General features: G+C 34.9%; 1 protein-coding gene across 1 annotated transcript in view; it reads left to right on the top strand.

Annotated features, from left to right (window-relative positions):
• Edem3 (ER degradation enhancing alpha-mannosidase like protein 3) overlaps positions 1-20,060 on the top strand; it is a 69,334-nt gene extending 49,274 nt beyond the window's left edge. Inside the window, exons 14-21 of the mRNA XM_033762136.1 lie at positions 532-697; positions 912-1,066; positions 2,336-2,492; positions 4,406-4,597; positions 6,214-6,379; positions 10,479-10,664; positions 11,874-11,888; positions 16,195-20,060. Coding sequence (XP_033618027.1) covers positions 532-697; positions 912-1,066; positions 2,336-2,492; positions 4,406-4,597; positions 6,214-6,379; positions 10,479-10,664; positions 11,874-11,888; positions 16,195-16,601 — 1,444 coding nt within the window. The 3' untranslated portion in view covers positions 16,602-20,060. The remainder of the gene's footprint in view (positions 1-531; positions 698-911; positions 1,067-2,335; positions 2,493-4,405; positions 4,598-6,213; positions 6,380-10,478; positions 10,665-11,873; positions 11,889-16,194) is intronic.
• The last annotated feature ends 4,274 nt before the right edge of the window (positions 20,061-24,334 follow it).

The raw sequence follows: 24,334 nt of genomic DNA, 5'->3' as shown, positions 1-24,334 counted from the left end.
TTTTTTTTTTTTTTTTTTTTTTTTTTTTGGTGGTGGTACTGGGGATTGAACTCAGGACCTTATGCTTGCAAAGCAGGTGGCGGTACCACTGAGCTAAATTCCTGACCTCACATAACATTTTAAAAGTGATTTCCTTTACTTTAAATGACTACATAATGATCATCATCAAAGTTGTATGACTTTATCTAGTTCTATTAATATTAGTTGAAAATTCTGCCATTTATTTCACTCCTAAAATTCATGAGCTATTTCTCTGTAGCAGAAATAGAGAACTTTCCCTCTTTGGAAGGCCTACACAAAAATCTTGTCTCCATTGTTGGCAAGATTGAGAGTATATGTGATCATATGCAGCTTATCTGATCTTTATTACCTTGCAGTGTGGTTGGAGTCAAGGTTATTCTGACACTGGGTGACTGATGCATTCTTTAGTGTTTTGGACATCGAATTGATATAGATGAGGTTATTGAACTTGACTCTGGTTTTCCAATACTTAACATTTAGGTATTTCTAATGTTCTTATATTTATTTTAGAATGGATTCTTTCTTCTTGGCTGAAATGTTTAAATATCTTTACCTATTATTTGCTGATAAAGAAGACATGATTTTTGACATTGAAGATTACATCTTTACAACAGAAGCTCATCTATTACCTCTTTGGCTCTCTACTACAAATCAAAGAGTCTCTAAGAAGAACACAGTGAGTTTTTAAATTAAATGTCTTTTCTTTTTTTAACTTCTACGTATTTGTTTTATAGGTAAAAAGTAATCTATGACTAGAATTCAATAAATATATGTATCATAGAAGAAAAAGTACAAGTTTCTTGTTTTCTTTTATCTTTCAATCACTCTTATTAACAAAGCATAATGTTAAGTAATTCTTTTTATTTACATAAAATTATTTTATATTGCAGACCTCAGAATATACAGAGCTGGATGACAGTAATTTTGACTGGACTTGTCCAAATACTCAGATTCTCTTCCCTAATGATCCGCTATATGCCCAGAGCATTCGTGAACCCTTGAAAAATGTGGTGGATAAGAGCTGTCCCAGAGGCATCATCAGAGTGTGAGATGTACTATTTTATATTTGTTAAAATTGAAGTTAATTCTTAATAAATAACAGAGAATTTAAGGAGAATATAACAACAGTCTTAAAAAGATATTCAGGTAGACCAAAAGTTAAAAAGAGAATCACTTCTACCAAAAATATTGAGGTGTATATAGTTATCACTGATTAAAAGGTATTAGTAAAGTTAGAGAGTAAAGCTCATTCTGTAGTAATTTTTATAATAGAAAATTTCTGTGTATCTTTTGTCTAATAGTAGTCAGTAGGTAGCATATAACAGTTTTTAATTTCTATAGCTTTTTTCTGTGGAGCAGTACTACTGGGCATGAATCCAAGACCTTTACACTGAACTACATCCCCGGCCCTTTTTATTTCTATTTGAAGTCAGGGTCTTGTTGAGTCATTAAATTGCCTACTCTGTGCTCAAACTTGTGATCTTCCTGCTTTAGCCTCCCAGAGTGCTGGTACTGCAGACATACCTACCATACCCGGCTCTGTAGTTCATTTTTATACAAAAGAGTTTCATCAAGTATTCCACATGTCCTAGATGTGTAAGAAAATATTTTTCCTTATATCTATAGTTCTTGTGTTGTGAAAATATAATTTTTTGTTTTGCCGTACTTTTATTTTTGGAGGTATTACTTATTAAATAAGTAAAAGCTGTTAAATAAAAAAAATTTTTGGCTTAAGGAGTTCATTTTTTCCAGATAGTTATGTTAGAAAGGTCATTTCAAAGGTGTTAAAAATATTCATGTGAACATTATCATTCACAAATACTGGTATTGCTTTGCTTTTAACATTTTGGGAGAAAGATCTGTGTTTTTTTTTATTTTTATTTTTATTTTTAAATTTTATTTTATTTTTGGTACCAGGGATCAAACTTAGGACCTTGCGCTTATGAGGCAGGCGGTGGCACCAATGATCTAAATCCCTGGCCTAGATCTGTGTTTTTATAGGAAGACATCAATAGTAACAAATCTCCAAGCAAGCTATTCTGTACTTTTAAATAGATAGTTATAATACTCTTGATTAATACTACCTTATACAGATGATATACATGTTTTTGTAGCTAAAAAGTATATTTCAAAGCTGTACTACTTACCGATAACTAAAATAATATGTAGGAAAAAATCTGTTTCCAGTTACTCTAGTTTCACTAGTTTTAAAATTATCAACTTAGAAAATATATAATATTACTTTTATTTGGCTCACATTTTTTACTAGTTCTAATTTGTATTTTTTTAAAGCCTTGCTTCTAATTACTTTTAGCAGAGAGGAGAGTTTCAGGAGTGGAGCTAAACCCCCTCTAAGAGCCAGAGATTTCATGGCCACTAACCCTGAACATTTAGAAATCCTGAAGAAGATGGGGGTGAGTTTGATTCACCTGAAAGATGGGAGAGTCCAGTTGGTTCAACATGCAATCCAAGTAAGACATTGCTCTACTAATTAGATACCATCTTTTCTCTGTCCTTTTTGGTTTCCTTAAGCTTTAATAAGATAATGGCATTTGACTTGTTAAAAAAAACTTTATATTTTAGAGAATCAGAATTTCAGATTTGGAAGTATCTTGGAAAGTCATTTAATTCAACTCCCTTGTATAAATTCATTAAATCAGGTTGGGTAATTTGCTTATGTCAATACAATCAAAGATAGTACTCAAATCTAGAATTTCTATTTCTTAGTCCATTGTCTTTCCAGTATTACTTTTATTTGGAGCATAATTTTACATGTTAGTAGCTAATTTTAATATTTATATCTCAATGTTTCAGATTAGTTTCTCAAGAACTACTGACTCATTAAGTATTACTTTTGTCAAAGAAATCAATTTGTATGTATTTGTGCCTAGGAAAGATAACATGCCTTTTGGGGAAATACTTTTACTGTAAAAGCTTTTGTAACATAAGACCTTTAAATTATTTACCTTGATTTTGACAGAACTACATAGTTTGCTAAGCAGTTGCAACCTAGACCCGGACTTAGGTATCCCTTAATCTCACCTTCCCACAGTCTCATCTTTGCCTGTTTCATTTGTATTCTTGTTACATCCATCCTTCATTAAAAAGTGATCTTCCTCTTGCTTAGGTTTCACTCACCCTTCCTAATAGTGAAATGGCATCTCTATCTTGCACTTGGGCCACCAATGATGTAATTGCCCTTAAGTAACTTTTAAATTCTCTATAATTTAACTTCTATATGACTGTTAACTGACCCTTTCTTGCAACATTTTCCTTTCTTCTAGGACATTCCAGCAATGGAGTGTTTGTTTTATTTTGTTTTTTTCTTCTCTGTTCATTGCTTTATAGATTTCTTCGTAGCTCTCCTTGCTTGACATATGTGTTCACTGTATGCATTACCTAAGAATCTGGATAACATTCTGTTATCTCTTCAAGTCTTTCCCATTTCTATAAGCTAAGCTATGAGCTTATTTGTTCAGACGACTTCTTAGAAATATGATTCCTAACATTAATTCTAACCCCAATTTAAATGTTATACATTTCTGCATCCCTATCTCATCCTGCCCAAACTCAGAATATCTCTTCCTCCCCTCCCCTCAGCCTTTCTTTTCTTATTTTGTTGTCTATATCATTAAACCCTATCACTATTCTCTAAGTTATTAGTGCTAGAAATTTTAGGATAGGTTTGAACCTTCTTTCTCAACTATCCTCCAGCTTCAATCAAGTCCTGTTGGTTTTTCTTGTAAAGTGTCAAGAATCCATCTTTTTTTCTACCGTAGGCATTCTTAAACTTTTCCTTCACTAAAGTTCAATGCAAATGTTACTCCAAATCTTTCTCAGATACAAGCAGAATCAGTTGTTCCTTGTCTGTGGTCCTATTCCACTTTTCTTACTTGAGAGATTTTTATCATAATTAATTGTACATGTCTTTCTCCTCTAGAAGACTTGAAGGACTATCTCCCCAGTGCTCAGGAAAGCACTGAGATAGAAAAGATGTTTAATATGTTTTTGATGAAATTGAATCTGTTTGTTCAATTTCAAGGAGGTAGGATATGGGTCAGATAGGTTTATTTCTTCAAAGGCAAGGCCAGTGGGAAAAACAAGGAAGAAGAGCATTTCAGCATTTGATGGAAGTCCAGTTCTCAAACTACATCAAGATTGGTTTATAGAATGATGAAAGAGAAATTGATAAAAATCCAGTTATTTTAAAAAATATATAATTTCTGAAAGTAAAATCTGAAGACAAGGCTATAAATGCTTAGTAGAAACCTAAACTAAAAGTAGAAAATTTGAGCAGAAGACTGTAATACATTGTGTTTAGGAAATAAAAAAGGTTGGTGAAAGTTTCCAGAAGGAAGGATAAAATTAATCTGTTTTTTTATAGGCTGCTAGTTCAATTGATGCTGAAGATGGATTGAGATTTATGCAGGAGATGATTGAATTGTCAAGTCAGCAACAAAAAGAACAGCAGCTACCTCCACGAGCTGTACAAATTGTTTCCCACCCATTTTTTGGCAGGGTAGTATTGACTGCTGGACCAGCTCAGTTTGGGCTGGACCTGTCTAAACATAAAGAGGTATGTCCACTTAAAATGAGCTTGTTGAAACTGAATTAAAAATATTATTAAGTAGAGCCTGGGATTTAGCACAGTGGCACCGCACCTGCCTCACAAGGTCCTGAGTTCGAACCCTGGTACAAAAATAATGTGTGTGTATGTGTATTTGAAAGTATTGTTTAAATTCTTTATCTCTTAATATAGTAGTTTTAATTTATTTTAAAAACCCAGGGGCTGGAGATAAATAGCTTAGCATGCATGAGGTTGAAATTCAGCAGCACCACAACCATAAAAACAAAACTCCCAAATGTTCAGTCTCAAAGCTTTCCATAAATTAAAAGCGTATCTTCAGAATTATACATCTTGTATATGTACAGTTTTACTTAAAATATTTTGTAGGGTGCTGGGGTAAAGTTCAGTGGTAGAATACGTACTTATTGTGCACAAGGCTCTGGGTTCAATCTCCAACACTCAAAAACTATAAAATCAAATATTCTTGAGTAATTATATTCAATTTCTTGGTCTCTTTTCTAATTTAATATCTTCAATTTATCAGAATGGTTTTTCAGGCTTTCTGATAACTAATAGAACCTTACTTTGAACAAAATTTAACTCAGGAGCTTCATGAAGAAAATAGCTAAAAGCAGAAATACTCTGGCTCAGCTGGTTGTGGAGAACATGCATCCCCGAGAATCCATTGAGCAAACTTTAAAGACTTAAGCTAGTTCATTCCTTTAGTCATAACATAGGAAACAAAGACTTGTGTAGCTAAACATTCATAAGTTTATCTCACTAATGATTGCAAAGCTGGGACCAAACAAAACCCATGCATCCTGACAATTTCAAGTCAGTGCTCTTTCTGTTCTACTGCTCCTAATTTAAATTGTTTCATAATGCTGTATTTTAAACTGAGTAGAAGATTATAGATTGATTTATCCGTTCAGCAGCTCTTATTGAGTGCCTGCTATATTTGAGGCATTGCTTGCTATGTACTACTTTACAAAACCAATAAAGACCCCTGTTCTCATGGAGTTTATGTGCTAGGAAAATGAAAGATATATTAAGACACCTTTGGAAAAATCCCTTCTATGTTGGATTTAATTTATTTAGGAAAAATTGCTTGTAAATTTGTGTAGACTAAATCAATTTTTCCTCTTTCTAAAGTTTTTCTGGTTACCAGTAAAGGTTTAAAATTATTCCCAGATGTTGTAAATGTGGGTGGGTATAGTTGTATAGTAAATTTGCCTATAAGACCTAACTTTACCACTTATTTGACATTGTGACTTTGAGCAAATTATATAACCTAAGTCTTAGTTTCCCATATGTAAAATGGAAATAATATTTGGTCTGGGGATGTACCTCAGCAGTGCAGTGCCTGCCTGGAAAACATGAAGTCCTGAGTTCAATTCCTGGTACCAAAAAAATATTTATATTGTTTCATTCAAAGACATGATAAAGAACAGGTTTAGTAACTTTTATAAAAATGCTTTAGAAATAAAAAACACATTCTAATGATGTATGGATATCATTAGAAAAGAAAAGCATTCCAGTTTCCTTAAAGCTCTAGATAGTGAGGTTTAAAGACTGGATTGTAATTTGAGAAGATAAAAGATTTAAGCTACTTTTTTTTCTGACAGACAAGAGGCTTTGTTGCAAGCAGTAAACCATACAATGGTTGTTCAGAGCTTACTAACCCTGAGGCAGTGATGGGAAAAATCGCGCTGATACAAAGAGGACAGTGCATGTTTGCGGAAAAGGCTCGCAACATCCAGAATGCAGGAGCCATTGGTGGCATTGTTATTGGTAAGTAATCCTCTGTGTCATTGTGTTGAACAGGAGATAAGTTTTAGGAATTTTTCTTTTATTTTCAAAACATTTATGAAAAATCTTATTAAATTATTTTAATTTTTAAAACATAAAGGAGAGAGAATCCAAAGACTTAATAATTTATATACCGACTATATTTTGTTTAAACACTTAGATATGAGTTTCTGTATATTAATGTCAGGTATATTGGGAGTCAGGTGTAAGGGTGGAATAGGAATGGTAAAAGTGCCCAATAATGTGGAAAAGACAATGTGCCCAGGAGGTTGGAAACCCTTGTCAGGTAAGAATGACACTCTTCTACCTCTATTCCCTTTGGATGAGAGCCATAGAAAGTCTCCATTCCCCCACAGTGCCAGGCTGTGGAGTTAGAATCAGTATGGTTACTGGCTCTGCCACAGAGTTGCAGTGTGACCTTGGCCCAGTTGCACTTTTCTCTTCTTTTCTTTTTTCTTTTTTTTTGGTATTGGTTATCGAACTGTGGTCCTTCTGCTTTGGAGGCAGATGGCTAAATCCCCGGCCCACACTGGATCTTTTTCCACTGAAGTATAAATTACCAGGTTTAAATAATTTACTTATGTATTTTGACCAGTGAGTTGATATATTATCTTTCATAGCAAAATTATTTGTATCATGATAAGCAGGCCATGACTATCAGGAGAAATAAAAGTATTTCTATGTTTAAAGGAGGGGTTTAGGAAGAACTGGAATGCCTTAGTTCACACCTTAATTGTGAGTTCTATGTATCTTCTCTTATTGGGAAAAATTCCTTTGGGATCTCTGTCCCTCCATCCAATTATAATAATTTCTGGGTTTAGGAAAAATAAAGACACTTAAAGGGCTGTGGTTATAGCTCAGTGGGATTTTCTGGTTTCAGTCATCAGCAACATGGGAAGGAAAAGGACATTTAAAATTAAATATTAGTATTTATTTCAGTGAAGAATTATTACTATTCCTATTATGTATTACATGAGTACTTCAATGTTGATTTAGTGAGTGAATAAATTTCATTAAATGTAAGTATTAGAAGAAATTCTGTTTAGTAATTTAAATCAGTTGGCTGACTACCCTATAAATCAAATCTAGCTTACTCTCTGTTTTTCTGAATAAAAGTTTTACTGGGCTACAGCCACATGGATCTGTTTCCATGTTGTCTATGATTGCTTTGAGCTCTACCAAGTTAGGTAGTTGGAACAGAGTACTGCAAAACCTAAAATACAATTTAACCAGTTACAGAAAATATTTGCTCACCCTTGACTTAAATCATCCTCTTTATCCCTGGTTATTTTTCACATTGAGGTTATTTTTACTGAAAAACTCAGTTTTACCATTCTTGTCATTTTGAAAATCTCTTGCTTACCAAGACTTTAAAATAGAAATACAAAGTGTAAAAAATAGTGTGGGACGTATGTGCACACACATAAATAGATTGATTGATTTTTATGCAGTACTAGAGATTGAACCCAGGGAGCGCTGGGCTGTATACCTACTGCTTTTTTTTCATTTTGAGACAGGGTCTCACTAATCTGCCCAGGCTGCTTTCAAACTGCTTCAGTCTTCCATGTAGCTGGGATCACAGGCATATACCAGCATTCCCAGTTGTGTCAGTTAAAAATAAGTCTTTATGTAGAATTTTAGATTTTCCCAGTGGGGGCAGGAGGCATTAATTTTTTTTTATGGTGCCAATTTTAAATAGTTTTATTGGAGACATTGCATTTCCACTTATAGTACAATGCTTCTAATACAGTGCAATGTTATCTTTTCCCTGTGCACATGTTCCATGTTCAAGTATTGAGAATGCCCAGTACTTTACTACAGTTAAACTTTAGCAACTGCCACAGAATTTGCTATAAATTTAGGTCCTTCATTATTTTATCATGTGAAAAAATAAAAAAATAAATAAAAATAAAATAAAAACTTTGGCCAGGGATTTAGCTCAGTAGTTCCGCTGCCTACTTTGCAAGCACAAGGTCCTGAGTTCGATCCCTGGTTCAAAAAAATAAAAAATAAATAAATAAATAAAATATTTTGTTGTGTGGAGCAATGCTAAGTCTATACTTGAGGTTGGCTCAATCAACCTTTTCAGTGGTGGGCCCTGAGGAAGCACCGCCAGAAGGAGGAGCTCCCCCACCAGGGAAGCCCCCAGATATTCCTGCAGGCATGAGGAGGCATTAATTCTCAGTATTTGCAAAGATTGTCAAGGCACATGTTTTCTTTAGTAGCTATTAGTTGCAGAATCTTATACCAGCTTCTGTGGAGAAATGAGTTAGAGACAGTGATTGTTATTTTCAGAACATTAATTTTTAAAGAGCAACTTTTGTGTTGTGACTTATTTCTCCTCAGTTTTATTTTTCTGACAAGACATGTTGTTCTTATAGTTTTAATTATTGATAAATGAATAAATTAGAATTTAGGGGTTTTATTGCAATGGTTAAAAGTACAAATTACCTTACAAATCATTGGGTTGCAAGAGATAATTTTAGTTGGATTAAGAAGGGAGGTTTGTTATATGGAGTAAAAAATTTTCTTTTGGTATGGGGAATTGGACTTGGGACCTTGTGCTTGTGAGGCAGGCAGTGGCCAGCACCACTGAGCTAAATCCCCAACCCATGCTCACTATATGGAAATGGGTTTTTTCACTGAGCCTAAGAGTAAGAAATATAACTGAGGCTTATCAAGAGAGAGAAGTGGGAACTAAAAATCACCAGGAACCATGAGCACTAACATTTTTCACATTTCTATCTCTGCATCCTCTTGGACTCTTTTATACTTCTCTCTGCAATTTGGCCTCTTTTTCCAGCTTGTCACCAGTGTGCTCCTGCTTTGTCCATCAACGTCAAAATATACTTCCAAACTCGCAGTGACAGCTCTGAGTCTGTGTCACTAACTGGTCAACTACCGAGCACTAAAGCAGGCTGCATGTGTGTCTGTTTTAGGTTCCTCGGGGAGGGAGACAGGGTGAGGTGGCTGTCCTTTGCCTAATCAGTAACCTCTAAGAGGTGGGTCAGACATTTTATTCTCCCCTTAGCAGGGCCTCTGAGAACAAGTGCTCTCACCTGGGACAGGCAGCTTCGGGGATACTGGCTTGTGAGACTGTGGGCAAGGAGTGATTGGTATCTCCATTAGAAAAGAATTTTTAACAGGCTTACTAATTTTTTTCCCCCAATATTAGGAATTGAATCCAAGGTCTTTGGACTGAGCTACAACCTTGTCTTTTTATTTTTTCTTTTTGGGGACATGGTCTTACTAAGTCTCCAGATTGCCCACTCTAAGCTTGAAATTTCCATCCATCCTCCTGCCTCAGCCTCCTGAGTAGATAGGATTATAGGCAAGCATCACCAAACCTGGCATATTATTTAACCCAGTATAAAGTAATAATATTTTATTCAGCTAGTAGAGGAAAAAATCACTGTAATCATAATTACTCTTTGTAAGTATTATATAAAAAAGAACTTTCAATTTGTAGTTTGGTAAAACCAATACACAGGTTGTTGATATGCTTTCTCCAAAATGTTTGGGACCAGAAATATTTCAAGTTTTGGGATTTTTTTGATTTTTGAATATTTGTGTAGACTTTACTAGTTGAATATCCTTAACTGGAAATCTGCTATTGTGGAGCATTTCAGATTTGCAGATAGATTATAATCCTATATCTCATACAACAAAACTTTATTCATAGTTTTATCACTCTAATCAAAGTCATTACATTTTTCCATTTCTAGGTTTTTCCCTAAATATATGAAATTCTTACAGTCATAGTTGTAGAATTTTGCATTCTGCATTTTTCATACATTAACATTACTCTGTTTTTCTGTGTCCTGCCAAGTAGTTCATTATTTATTTATAATAGTTTATAATCATCCACAATCATAAATAAGCACTCCAGTAAAGTTCTTTGGGCATAGAGCTGAATTAGTTCCTTAAGATACATTTTTGTAATTACTGAGTCCAAAATTATGTTTGTGTTTTTTGTTCTTGATGCATAATATTAATTCTGTGCGCAGGTGAAAAGCAGGAACAATTGAGAAGTCTCTAGTGGATGGATGTCCTGACATTTGCTGTGTTCTTTTTTGGCTAGATGACAATGAGGGGAGCAGCAGTGACACTGCCCCACTGTTCCAGATGGCAGGTGATGGGAAGGACACAGATGACATCAAGATCCCCATGCTGTTCCTGTTCAGCAAGGAGGGGAGCATCATACTGGATGCCATCCGGGAGCATGAAGAAGTGGAAGTGCTCCTTTCTGACAAAGCGAAGGATCGAGGTGAGGCTATAAAGAAGAATTTTTTATGCAACAGCATTAATTTTACTAATTTGATAACAAAAATGAATTACAAAAGTGGACCTTTTGGTTCACTGAAAAGCAGATAAAATTTTCAGAAGGTAGTTCCAAAATAAAATTTTTTTGGAAATAAAGAGTAGTAAAATATTTATTTGCTCTGCTGAATTAGAGTGCTTATAGACTTATATTTTATATGTAATTTATAATTTTTGTCATAATTCTATCCAGATGATAAATATACAACATCAAGAAAGCCATTTTAACATTGGGAATCTTCATCATTCAATTTTATTGATACTACATCTTTCATCTCTCTCTTTTTTTTTTAATCTGGAGTAAGAATAGATAGTATAGAATTGTGTTTTATATATAGTATGATAGTTCTTGATCTCACCAGCCACCTACAGTCACTGTCTTGATAAGGCAATAGAACTGTCTAGCACCTTTGCCTCATTGAGATCTAATCACATGGACATTCTTAAGTTACAAGAGTTGCAAGTGGCTGTACCTGAAGAACAGAAGAGCATGCCTTAATTCATGAGAGTGTACAATGCTTTCTGTGTCAAACTGTCTAAGTTTAAAGCTCTTTTAACTCTACTGTATAAAGGCAAAATCGTACTAGTATTTTTTAAAATAGGTTTATACCCAGAGATGGAGAGGTGAGGGAAAGTGAGCCATCAGACATAGGCTGTGATTCTGCTATGGCAGCCAACGTTTCTTATAGAAACACCTATAGAGACAGCTGTACCACTCAATCCCTCTTAAGTGAATGAAGTTGTATAATTTGTGTAGGGCTGTTATATTCTCTAAAATGTTTGATAAGAAACTGATTCAATTCAAATGAGACATTATTTTTTTTTAAGTTCATCAGTAATCATGCTAGCCTAATCTGTGTTTGTCTTGTCTTCTTGTATTGCTTTATTCGAGATTCTTTCAGTCATCAACTATTTATGGTCAGTAGAGTGAGTAGGATATATGAATATAAGGATGTATAGATGAAAACATTTTCTATCTTCTTAAATCCTCCTACATACCTGATCCCCCACACACAAGCCTTTTTTCTAAATTCAGATCTTCTTTTCTACATATATGTAGTTAGGTACATCAAACATAGGCAAATTAATATTATTCTATGTAACTCTTTAATACCTTTGCTTTTTCCCCCCATTTGTGCTACCATTGGAATTTCAGCAGCAATATTAAAAGGTAAAATGATTCCAAGCTACATTTTTAATAGTAGTAAGTATCTTGCATTAATAAGCCTCAAATTATATATGTATATATCTGTGTGTACGCATACACATACATGTAAAATTTCAGTGAATATCCTGATAATGTCTGGTTTAATGTAATTAGATTATTTTCATGTCTGGTTAGCTGTCCAATAATAATTTTTATTGATCCTATCTTAACAAATTCTATTAATTTTACATTCCATATAATAGATGAATTAACTTAGTCTCATATCTACCCAAGTCACTCTAACAACAGCATTGTTGTTTAAGTATATATTACTTTGTATCATCTTTTATCTGAATGCAGTGTAAAATATTTAAAATACTGAGTTGTTTTAAAAGCTCATGGTGGTTGTGAGGAATGTGTAGGAAGGACTGAATGATTATGATAAAGAATGTACTTCCTATGCCAGAGAAAGGGCATGAGAGATAACCAGTTCTACCTAACAAAAAAAATCTTGGTGAATATTATTTCCCTAAGGATCTTGCACAAAAGGGGCATTATTTAGATGATATTTTTTAAAACATTTGACAAATTTATTGAATTGTGATTAAGTCTTGAAAATTCCCTTTTTTATATGATAGCTATTTTGAGAACTGTATAGCTATATTAATTAAACCAGCAGCACATTATAATTATTGTTTATAATAAAAACCAGTGATAATAGTTGAAAAAATATTATCCTTAGAAGATAAAAATCTCCTTAGAAAATATCCTTAGAAGATAAAAAGTCTGTAGTGGTTTGGTCATCATTAATTTGTAATCTACCATTATCATGAACATCAGTGTTTTTCCTTGGTATCAGAATCGGCTAATGTACTTGTTAAGACTACAGGCTGCTGTGTTCTGCTCCACAGTATTGAATCTGACTATGTGAAGCAGGGATCAGAATCTGATGTTTTAAACACACTGTGCAGGTGGTCAGAATTATCTGGTTCCTCAGCAAACTCTGAGAAACACTGAGTGAGACCCTGCAGGCAGCTCTTCTCTGCCTCCTCCATGTATCTGGCCATATTGTGCCGTTATATATCCCCAGTTAGGATTACAGAAGTATACCAAATAATAAAAGCCTTAAAACTCAATAAAATATCCTCCAACTTATTTACCCTTAGTTAAGAATTTCACTCTACAAATAAATATTTTTCTCTGTAAAGTTATACAGTGCTGATTGTGCAGTCCTTTATATACTCACTGTATTTTAAATATAGAAAATAGAAGCCCCAAACTCCCATTTCCATTTTGTCCTTCCTGCTAGCAACAGATAATAGACATTCTTACTCAGAAGCTAAATTAGTAATTTATCAAGTAGAGATGTTGCTTCCATAGGTTGAATCAGTGACACTTCTAAAAGTTAAGTTGTCTGCAATTTGTTGTTAAAACTTTTAATTTTGTGTCTCATCTTTCCAAAATTTCAATTCATAAAGACACTTAATAGGGCCAGGGATTTAAGCTCAGTGGGGCCACCACTCAAAAGCACAAGGACCCGAGTTCGATCCCCGGTACCAAAAAAAAAAAGACAACCCTCTGCTAACAAAAGTCAATTCATTGTTACTTTTAAATCCAAATCAGAGTAGTCTATAATTAAGAATCATGTTCCTCCTCTTGATAATATTTTTCAAGAGGGAGTAAATCTGTAAAACTCCGATACATTCATGCTTGCAACTTATAAATATAGTGTGAGCCTATAGTGCTTTAAGGGTTATAGACAAGTTTTTCCAGGCTACTTCTATATTTGTGATTACCTGGTAAAGAGGCACAGAAAATGGGGAGAAGATTAAAAAATCCCATCCAATGAACTGCTCTTGGTTAAGTCAGGCAGTGTCAATTTTCCTAAGATCAGTACTGAAGTTGGTTGGGATGAATCCATCCTACAGTTAAACTGTAGAGCATAGGTTACTGTTAGAACATTTTTTATTCCAAAGAGAAAAATCTGGTCTATCGTCAGATGGGCTCTTCCCCCAAAGAGGAACATCCTAAACATTCTTGTCTACAGAGCTGATGCTAACCTTCCCACCCTTCTTTCACCACAGCATGTTTTTTCATTTGCATTTGCCCATCTCTTCCTTCTTTCTGGAAATGCCTTAGCAATTCCTATCCTCAACCTTTGAGAATGTTTAGCCATCCTAAATACTTGGTTAAATGCCACCTTCTGTATGAAGTTTTTTCTTATTCTCCTAGTAAAATGTAAAGGTGTCTATAATCTAGTTCTGTGATACTCATTATATTCCATTGTATAGTTCTGTTTCTTGCTTTCTTTAAACACTGAATGTATAGATGAATGAATGATTGAAGAATATCCAGTCTTTTAAGTCTTTGCCAAGTTTCCCTCCTCCTTTTCTTAGTAAAATTTATTTTGTTTCCTTTGTATCTGAAGATTTTCTCCATTCTTTATTTCTGATGCAACATTTCAGAATTTACATTATAATGGTTGGGCTCCTAAGACTATGACTCATAGACGGTGAAAACAGCTAGCTACCTTAGAATGGAGATTTACTGCAGTATGGCAGACCTAAACTTCTTTGTATCTTTTTGTACTTCTCTGACTTCCATTTTTAGTTTCCCCATTGCTGCCTTTAGTTCTTGTCCTGTAGTTCCGAAAGCTTGTAAAAAACCAAAATATTTATTTCTTGGGGTGTCTTAAATCTCTGCCTCTCTCTCATTGCTTGGCCTATGGTGACTTTCCTTTAGTGCTTCACAGAGGTCATTGATATCATTTGAAAAGCCTTATTTTTTTCATTTCAAATGTAAACTTGTAACAAGTTCTTTTAGAGGTATATTAAATGTTTTTAAATAATCTCTCACTTTCCTGAGATAACCAACCAAAGGTAACAGTTTAGTATATAATCTTTTATATATTCCTTTGGACTTTATGCATTTCAAAATTACAGATTTTTCTTTTCACAGTAATGGAATGTACTATAAATATCATCAAGCAAATTGCCTTTTATAGTTTAAGAATATTCTTCCATGCTGGTTGCATAGCAGAACTTATTCTTTTAAAGGCTGTATTATGTTTTATTGCATAACTATCATTATTTCATTATTGACCATCCATATTATTTCTAGATATTTAATTTTGTTTTGTCACTGTACAGTGGTGTAGTAATTGTCCTGTGTCTTCTTACATGTTGATAGTTTTAGTTGTCTAGAATTTTGAGATTTACTAAAATGTAATGCTGGCAAAAAGGGTATGGATATCCCTTTTAGTCTTAATAAATGTTGCAAGTTGTAGTAACAATTCCCATTTCTTTCAGCAAGGTAAAAGAATGTTTCACCCTAGTTTTACTCAGTATATTCTTCTATTTTTCATTGAGCTTGATCTTGCTTTATTAGAAGTGTGTGTCTATGCTAAAGTTCTATGATATATAACTAGAGCAAATATATAAATTACTTGTTGAGAGGAACATCCTCAGAAGAAGTGATGTGTTACAGATCTAAATAATAGTACAAGGCTTTATATGGAAAATGTATTCATAAAGTTGGTATGAGATCAGAAACAAATTGGTAAGTTGAGAGCTGAATAAGTCAGGGTAAAATGATCAAGACAAGACTGAGAGTAATGTGTAGGTTTTACCTAGTGTTGGTTGATTCTTTTAAAAATGTCTTTACTTTTTTTTGACATATGTTCTTTAATAGGAAATTGAAGATAATTTTATCTGGTTCCAAAACAAATGAAGTAGAAGTGAGATTCATTTTGAAATTAGTATATATTTACATACATAGAATTTCTATAAATAATCTCAATTCTTGTTTTTTTGAAAATGTTTTGATTAATCACATTAATACCTATAATCATCTGAAACCTTGTTATCTGAATATTCATGGCTAAGTGGAAATTTCACTTTTCCAATGCACTGATATGTGCTATTTACAACTTACTCTATTTAATATCTTCTCATTTGCATGCTTTCCTGAACTTAGATATTTAATGATTTTAGTCAAACATTGCACATTTTTATGCATTTTTAATATTATTATTTAATGTATTTCTTGGCATCTACTAACATTCATTAAAGCCTATTTTATGAGTGATTAGTCATTCCTTCCAATTTGAAGCATTTATTTTCTAACACTGACACATTTTGCAAAACATATATAGGAAATGTTACTTACCTTCATAAAAGGCAAATCATTCTTTATTCAGTTCACTATTCTGCATTAATATGATGATTTTGAACATTTTCTTAATTGTATTGTGAAAACCAGTATGACTTTCTAACTACTAGTAACATTTTTGAGAGGAAAGTAGCATGAAGTTTGTTTCTTTCTTAAACAGATCCTGAAGTGGAAAATGAAGAACAACCATCCTCTGAAAATGATTCTCAGAATCAGAGTGCTGAACAGATTATATCAATTTCTCAGGCAGTTGATTTGGTTGATCAAGAATCTCCTGAGGAAAGTTCTCTAAACTCTCACTCAGACTCATCACCAGCAGATACTGACAGTGCTGCAAGCATTTCTCCTGCTGAACAGACTTCTGATCCCACAGAAAGCCAGGATCTTACCAGTTTGGATGGTGAATGTACAGATCTAGATAACCAACCTCAAGAACAGTCAGAAACTGAGGAAGACTCCAGTCCTAATGTTAGCTGGGGTAAAAAGTTCCAGCCTATAGACTCCATATTAGCTGACTGGAATGAAGATATAGAAGCATTTGAAATGATGGAGAAGGATGAACTATGACTCACTGAAGAGTGTGGTGGTAGGTATTTAAAAAGAAAAGGTAAACTGTGGTTAGAGACACCCTAATACTAAGCAGGCTCTCTCAGGGGCTTTAAGTATGGTGATGAGCAACCATGTTCTGACTGGGATAGGTAGTTATCATAGGAATCTGGAGCATGCTGCATTAAAATTGACCTTGGTTAGACTGTCCCATCAAAAGTGGAAATTCACAGTTGCCCCCTCAAATAACAGCATTGTACAATTTGCAGCCTGTGTGGCCAGGGAGATAACTGGGAATTCTTGGGAGCTGTATTTCTACATCTCTGGATAGACCAAAAACAAAAAAACAAAAACCCCAATTCAGTTAGTAGTGGAGTAAGGAATCAGAGTTTGTAGCTTTCTAATTAGAGAAAGCTCAATTTTCCTGATTTGGGTTGAGGCTTTTTGGGAAAATACTTAGGGTATTGTGGCTTTCCAGTTATGCTGCCTTCACTAAAAACACTCTTCAGTGGTCTAAGTGAATATGAAGTAAACACATTCATGATAACAATTTTTTGCTCATCACTTGCTTCATTCAATGACAGTCAAGATGACTTGATTTTTTTTTCTCCTCCTAACAATGCCCTCCCTCTTCACCAAAGGTGAAACTAGTATACTTTCTCAGTGAGTTTTCTACCTACATAAAGACTAATCAGTGAGACGAGATAAAAAGGTCATATTCTGAAAATTGCTTACTTTTGATAAATGGAGCAAGGGAGAAACTATAATGTTGCAATATGAACTTCCCATTGGGCCTTCCATAAGGAAAGCTGGGACTACTCTGAAATGAAACAGCGTATATCCTCCTGGGGTAGATTATAAATCTTTTCCAGTTCATTTCTCTGAGAGGTGGTTACCTCTAGCCATGAGCCTTATTCCCTACCATATTTAGTATGCAATTTGAGCCAAAAGGCCCATATCGCCAACAGCTGAATATATTTTGTTCCATTTTTCTGTCTTATGAAGCCATGATAAAATTATGGTAGTGATCTAAAATTCCTTAAGGAACTACTGTTTTTCTACTCTGAAAGTTTGGTTTCTAAAGTTACTCCTTAAGGAGTCTGTCATATTTTCTGTTGAATCATGAGTTTTGGGTTTATTTTCATTTTGTTTTAACAAATACTCCTTATGGCGTAGAATTGAAAATTAGTCTGTGGTGACCTGTGCAAAACATTTACATAGTAGGAATTACATATAGCCATATAGCTTAATGAAAATTTTTCCCTTTTTCTTTTTTTGGTGGCAGTTTGATGCTGGCCACATTTAAATTTTAAAATCTTTATCATTAGCCTGGATTTGAAGTCATGGTTTTACTCACTTATTTTTTAAACTTATGTTAATAAGTTCTAAAAGAATATTTGATAAACTTAATTTTCTTTCTTTTACCATGACATTACACAATACCCTTTTTGTAAAACATGGTTTTGAGGTACTGAATAACATATATGGAGTTGTTAAAGAACAGAAATGCTTGTTGTAGTTATGTATATTCATGTACAGTATGTCTTAGATCCCAAGTAAATATTCTTTTTTAAGGGGATAACTACTTGCTTCAAAAATTCCAGCTAAATGTAATTGGGTCAGTGAGTAATAAATCTAATAGAAAATTTGCCTCGGGGAAGGGGAAAAATAGTAGTATAAGAAGGCCTCTATTGGCTTTTAATTAAAAATGACACCAAAATGGATATTTTTAGTCTCTCTGCATGTTAAATTTGAGGTAAAAAGATAGAACTATATATAATACATACAGCGTACAGAAGGATAGACATAGTGCTTTGTTCATTTTAATTGCAAAGCTGCCAAAATAGCTGACGCTTAATTACTTGACTCGCCTTGATTGATAGGACTGGGGCTTGGAGAAAAGGAGCAGATGTTCCTGTAAGACTTTGATTACAGAAGCCTTATGTACATTGGTTTGATTTTGTATTTGTAGCTCAAAGCCATTGTTGTCTAAATCTAACTCTTCTAAGTTAGCTAAACAACATAATTTTTTTTCAACAAGGAGAATTTAATGGCATGGAGGATCCTGTGACACCCTAGGAAAAGCCAGTTTACTGCCACTCTCCCTTCCTTTGTCCATCAGAGGGAGCTGTTGTCTTTCACTGAGATTTAGAAGCATATCATGCACTTGTTCAGAAAACTACTCTTAAAAAAAATAACTAGCTATGCTTAATACCCAAGAAGAAATTATACTAGTTTTCCCTATTTAAAAAATAAAATATAAGTTCATCTTCAAAATACCACCATTATACTGTGATGAAGTAGTTTTTGAGTTCATTTAAAAAATCCAGCAGCGTTAGATTTTAAAAATGTTTTGTTAAATACCATTCATAGATATTTTATTTACTTGCTAAAGATTCACGGGATTCTGTGAAACCCTGAATTTAGAAACATCTGGTCTACCTCAGTTAAATGTTGACTGCTTAGAAATAGAGCTGAAAAGATCACCACAGCCATAAAATTGTTTGACTAAGAAAGATTTATACAATGTTTACAAACCTGGAATCAAGTAAAAACTTTAGCTGAAAGTTAAAAGATATGAAAGCAAGTGTTTAATTCAGGTATTTTCAAATTTTTTAATTTAATTTGTTTACCTACTAAAAATAAAATAGCTATAGTTATTTTGCATATAAAAATCCATTGAAATTATGTGTTATAATTTGCAATACTTTTTCCATAAAATTTGAAATGTGAAAGAATTATAAATTACTAGATATATTTGGGGTGGGATATTTAGTTGGGTGAGTTTTTTCTTTTAACCTGTAATAGGCTTCTAAAAAGAGCATAATTGTTTCAGAACAAATTATTTTGTGATTTTACTTTTCCTTTTTTCTTCACGGTTTTAGAAATTTTTAAAATTAAAAATTGTGCACACTCTGATTTTAATTTCTCTAATATAGTTACTCTTGAGAAACTCTTTTTTAGATTTAAATTACCATCACACAACTCTTTTTATAGCAAAGCCAGCATTTGTTCTCTCACCAAACCCCATGCCAAATTCATCTTAAAGAAAGCTCAGCATAAGTAATTCAAATAGTGCTTATAATTTTAGCGGGGGGTAGAATTTAGTAAATATTTCAACTGGTCGTTTTATGCACAAGGCTTCAGTCAGAACATAGAAAAAAAACATTCTGTGAATGAAACATTGTATGTTCAGATTTTATAAAAGACATTTTTAAAAGCCCAATTTACAGCCGTATATTTTCTTATGATGTAATTTATGAAAAAGATGTCTGTACTTACAGGTGCTGTAACACTACTGTTGTTGGGTTTTATTGTTTGGTGATAAATGTATACAATATTTCTAAGGGAAACTATGTACTGTGATGTAAAAGTCTGGGCAAAATGTATATAATCCTTGTATATAATTGTGTATTTGATTATAATTACTGATTGTAAAGATTTAATAAACATGTAAATATTCTAGTCTGGCTTTAATTTGAATTTTAAGAATCATTGTTGCTTATCTTATAAATGTATTTGAAAAAAATTTTACTGCTCTGTTTTCTTTTTGTTAGTTTTCATTTTACCCCAGGCCGGTGAATTTTGGGAACAGCTTCCAGTGTAGGAACCCAGGCATACATTGAACAGTTCCACAAGTCAGTACCTCAGACTAGTGCTACAGAAATACTATAATTCACAATGTCAGTATTGGGAACCTGTTTCTGTTTTGAGTTTACTTATATTTAATAAGATCACCTGTCCTCTTGATGTTACCACCGAAAGTCACTAACCCTTCTTAATTTCGGTGAGGTCACTTCCTTCTCTCACTGCTCTCCTGTGGCACTGTGCTTTTCGTCTGAAAGGTTACAGGTGTTGGACCACAGATATCTTCAAGGACCTCATAATAATCAGTTTTCATTGGTATTTGTCCTGTAGATGAACAATCTGAGACTTGAACAAGCTCCAAGCATCTTACTCAAAGTGCCACTTGTAGTGACTTTGAAAGGGAAGCTGTGGTCTGATTACAGAGGCCACACCCAGCTCTTTGCAGGATATTCCCCTCTCCCTTCTTTTCTCAGCCTTCTTCCCCCTCTCACCCTTATTTCACTTTCTCCTATCTTTTGTTCAGCCTGTCCCTTCCTACTCGACCTTTCCCCAAAGAGGTTGAAGTTTAGAAATGAAATCATCTATTTTCAGATTTTCTGGGCAGTGATTCTGATCTCAGTGTAACCCTTTCCTCCAGGACAGTGAATGCACTATGGTTTCAGCAAGTGTTTGAAAGATTTCAAAGAGTGAGTTTGCTTTTCTTTCCTGGGTAAAAGCAAACTTTAGTAGAGGGGCCAAGTACCTCAGGAGTTAATGGAGAAGAGAAAATCTCAGCATCTGCCTGCAAATGATTATACTTCTGAAACCCAGCTGGTTAGTCTTGTTGGGTTGGACTACTTGCTTACCATTTACCCTCAGTGAAGTAGCAAATGCAAGGCCACTAATAGATCCCTTGTGGATTCTCCTAAACCATAAAGAATGTACTTTTATGATCCCAGATGACAATAGACTTACTGTTTAGAAATCCTGTGGTGCTTTGTACAGCACATTTTTACCTAAGTTCAGGCTCAGAGATACCATCTAAGTAGAGCAGTAGCAGATAATGTTAAGAAAATATCTTGGGAATTATACAGACACTCTTATTATAATGACTGAGTTATGTTATGTTCCTGTGACTAGATCATTAAATGAATTGGTTGCTAAATAGCAAGTACTTTACAATATTCAGAACAAAGCAGTGGTCAAAGGAAAGTCCAACTTGATAACTTTTTGCTTTTATTTACATAACTCTTACATGGAGCATTGCAATGCATAGCAAAATTATGCTGCTGTACAGTACAACCAGCAAAAATTACAGTTCTGTATAAACAAGGTGTACTGTACCAAAAATACATTAGGGCTCTATAAACAAAATGTACAGAACTGTACAAAGAAAAGAGGATAGGTCATAAGTCCCAGAGGTGGGTTGTAAGTATGAACAGCACACCGCAGTTGTGAGCCCAAACAGCTGTTAAACAAGGGATATTTGTTACCCATATATTATCAGAATAGCTCAGTGAAAATGATGTGTTTTTCTTGAAACCACATGCTTTCCAATAAACTTTAAAATACAGCAGCCACCAACAAATCACATCGGCAGAGTTCAGGCAATATTGATCCCTCACATGTCAGAAAAGACAGGGATAAAAATTATTCAGAAAATCCATCCCTATGCTCTGTGGTGATTATGTAGTTTTCCAACTATCATTCCATCATGTAAACCAATGGAAAACCATCCCTTGGATCCATCTGCCTTCTTATAATTTTATAATATCGAACAATGAGACCCTTTTTGGCCTGAAGCAATGAAAATTTCTCTTCCCAATTGAGTTTAGACCTTGCCCCCATCACCTGTACTGCTGGTTTGGCCTTGACCAACTTCTTCCAAGCATGGTTCCTCAGCAGAGCTCCATACCCCCCTATGACACATTTGTAAGCCTCTGCTCAGCTGAACAGTGATTTCTTCCAACACCAGTAAACTTTTCAGGTCAGCTTTAGTATGCAATATCATGACTAACATCCTACCAGCAGGTCTGATTAAAAAAAAAAATGCCACTTTTTGTACTCTCACTAGGTACTAACATATACTGGGCACTTAGTATAGGTGATTCCTTATCCATATGGCTGCCCCTTATGAATTCTGTAATTTGTTTTATAGGAATGGTTATAAACAACCTTCTATTATCCACTAGCCAGCTACTGAGGTGTTCTGGGAATTGAAGGTCCTTAGCACTTACTAAAGGGGTAGGAATGGGAGAAGAGACTGCTTTCAGATTCAGATCTTATGGTCTCAGAGAATACTTTCTAGAAACCCTTCAAAATAGAAGGTGGGGAGAGGGGTCTCCTTGTTTCCAAGTCATCTGCTGGCTTCTCTGCACTATGGCTCATTCAGTCATCTCAGTCAGAATTGCTAGACCTAGGGGTCATCAACACATCACACATGAAACCCACTTGTAATGCATTCTACCTGCTTATCCCAGGACTGGGAATCCCTAGAGAAAGAAAGAAACTTTGGCCTATTCATTTTTGTCTTACCTGCACAAGTACCCACCTCTAGAAGCACTCACACAGCACTTGGGTGAAATGAGTGAAATGCCTGGTTTGGAATGTGTGAATGAATGTCTTTTGTCAGCTGCCCACATCACATTTATCCTGCAACAGCTAGGACTTTGTCACTGAGAAATTAAGTACCAAATTTGAGACAGTTGTACCAAGGTAATCCTAAAGATTTTTCTTGTTGTTGGAAGTAAACATTGAGCAGAATACAATTCATGTAGGGGTCTAAGAAATCTAGATCTGTTGATCATCACCTCAATTCTCTTCACTGGACAAAAAGCAGAAGCCAGGGGTGGCTGTAACTTGACCAAGGTCACACCTGACCCAGAGCTGATTATATCTTTAGGTGCATCTGCTTCAGAGTCAAGGCCTTGCTCCCTTCATCCATTCCTTTACAGATTAACATTCAGCCAGTGAGATAATTACTAAGTTCAGAGGTGGCCCTGAGATGCCCTAGCAGAACATCCAGGTCCCACTGAATATAGTTTAGAAATTATTGATTTGATAATTTAAACTTTAAACACATTCTAGCAAAAAAAGTCTTTTAATTCCTTGAAAATCAGCTATTTCCCATCGGCAGCATTTATTCTTTTCTTTTCCTAATGAATAAACCCATTAACGAAAGAATGGGTTGGTTCTGTACTTTCTTTTGCGCTCTTATGCATCTGAATTAATGTGTGGGCAGAGCTCAACGTGATGAGACCAAGTTCAGATCTTCTTCTGGGGGAATCTTAAACTTAAGGGTTTCCAAGATTTGTATTGATGGCAGAAATGGTTCTTTGGGTCCAAATCACTGAATCTAGCGTGTCTAAATATGAAATTCTGAGTAATGGCACACCAAGAAAGAATGATGAAAAACCTTCCCCTCTTCTCTCTCCCTTTCCCTTCCCCCTCCCTCCTCCCTTTTTATTTCAAGACCAGGTCTCACAAAGTTCCTAAGTTGCCCAGGCTGAGCTTAAACTTGTGATCTTCTTGCTCCAGCTTCCCAGGGTGCTGAAGGATGGCTGTTTTCAAGGGAGCTGGCTCATTGCTGCATGCACTCGGTGTGAGAATCCAACACAGTTTGCCTGTCATTAGCTATGGTAAAGTACTCTATGTAATGCGCCTTCAAGCCCCTCCTCACCCTGCTTCCCTGCAGATCTCTGCCCCAGAGCTTCACCTGTAAGTTCTAACTACTGAGCCATTCAGTGCTGTCACTAGTGGCATTTTGGCCGGGTGATACATTCTTTGACTTCTGATAGGCCCAAGGAGAGCTACAGAAAGAGCATTCCATCGGGGGAAACACTCCTAGTGGTCTCAACTTTTCAAAAGACAGTGAAAAAAGACCCCCTGAAACAATAAGGAGCTTTCAGAACGCAGGCATTTGGGGGAGAAGCAATAAAGAAATGGCCTGGATTGTTCACATAGATCTTGTGTAACTGGAGGCTGGAGTGCTGAATTGAATCTCATCATGAAACAAAATGCACCTAAGGGAGAGCACATCCTCAGGACGTCAAGTTCATTCTCCACCACAGTTACTATCCTGAGATCCCCAGGACCAGTCAGCCAGCAGGAACACCAGACCCCCTCTCCAAGGCAGCCCCAACACTGCCTGCTGTTGCACTGCAGATATGAACAATGCAGCAGCCCAC

Source organism: Fukomys damarensis, unplaced genomic scaffold, assembly GCF_012274545.1.
Source record: "Fukomys damarensis isolate Sample0158 unplaced genomic scaffold, DMR_v1.0_HiC HiC_scaffold_11, whole genome shotgun sequence".
Classification (NCBI taxonomy): Eukaryota; Metazoa; Chordata; class Mammalia; order Rodentia; family Bathyergidae; genus Fukomys; species Fukomys damarensis.
This window is presented reverse-complemented; position numbering and strand designations above follow the sequence as displayed.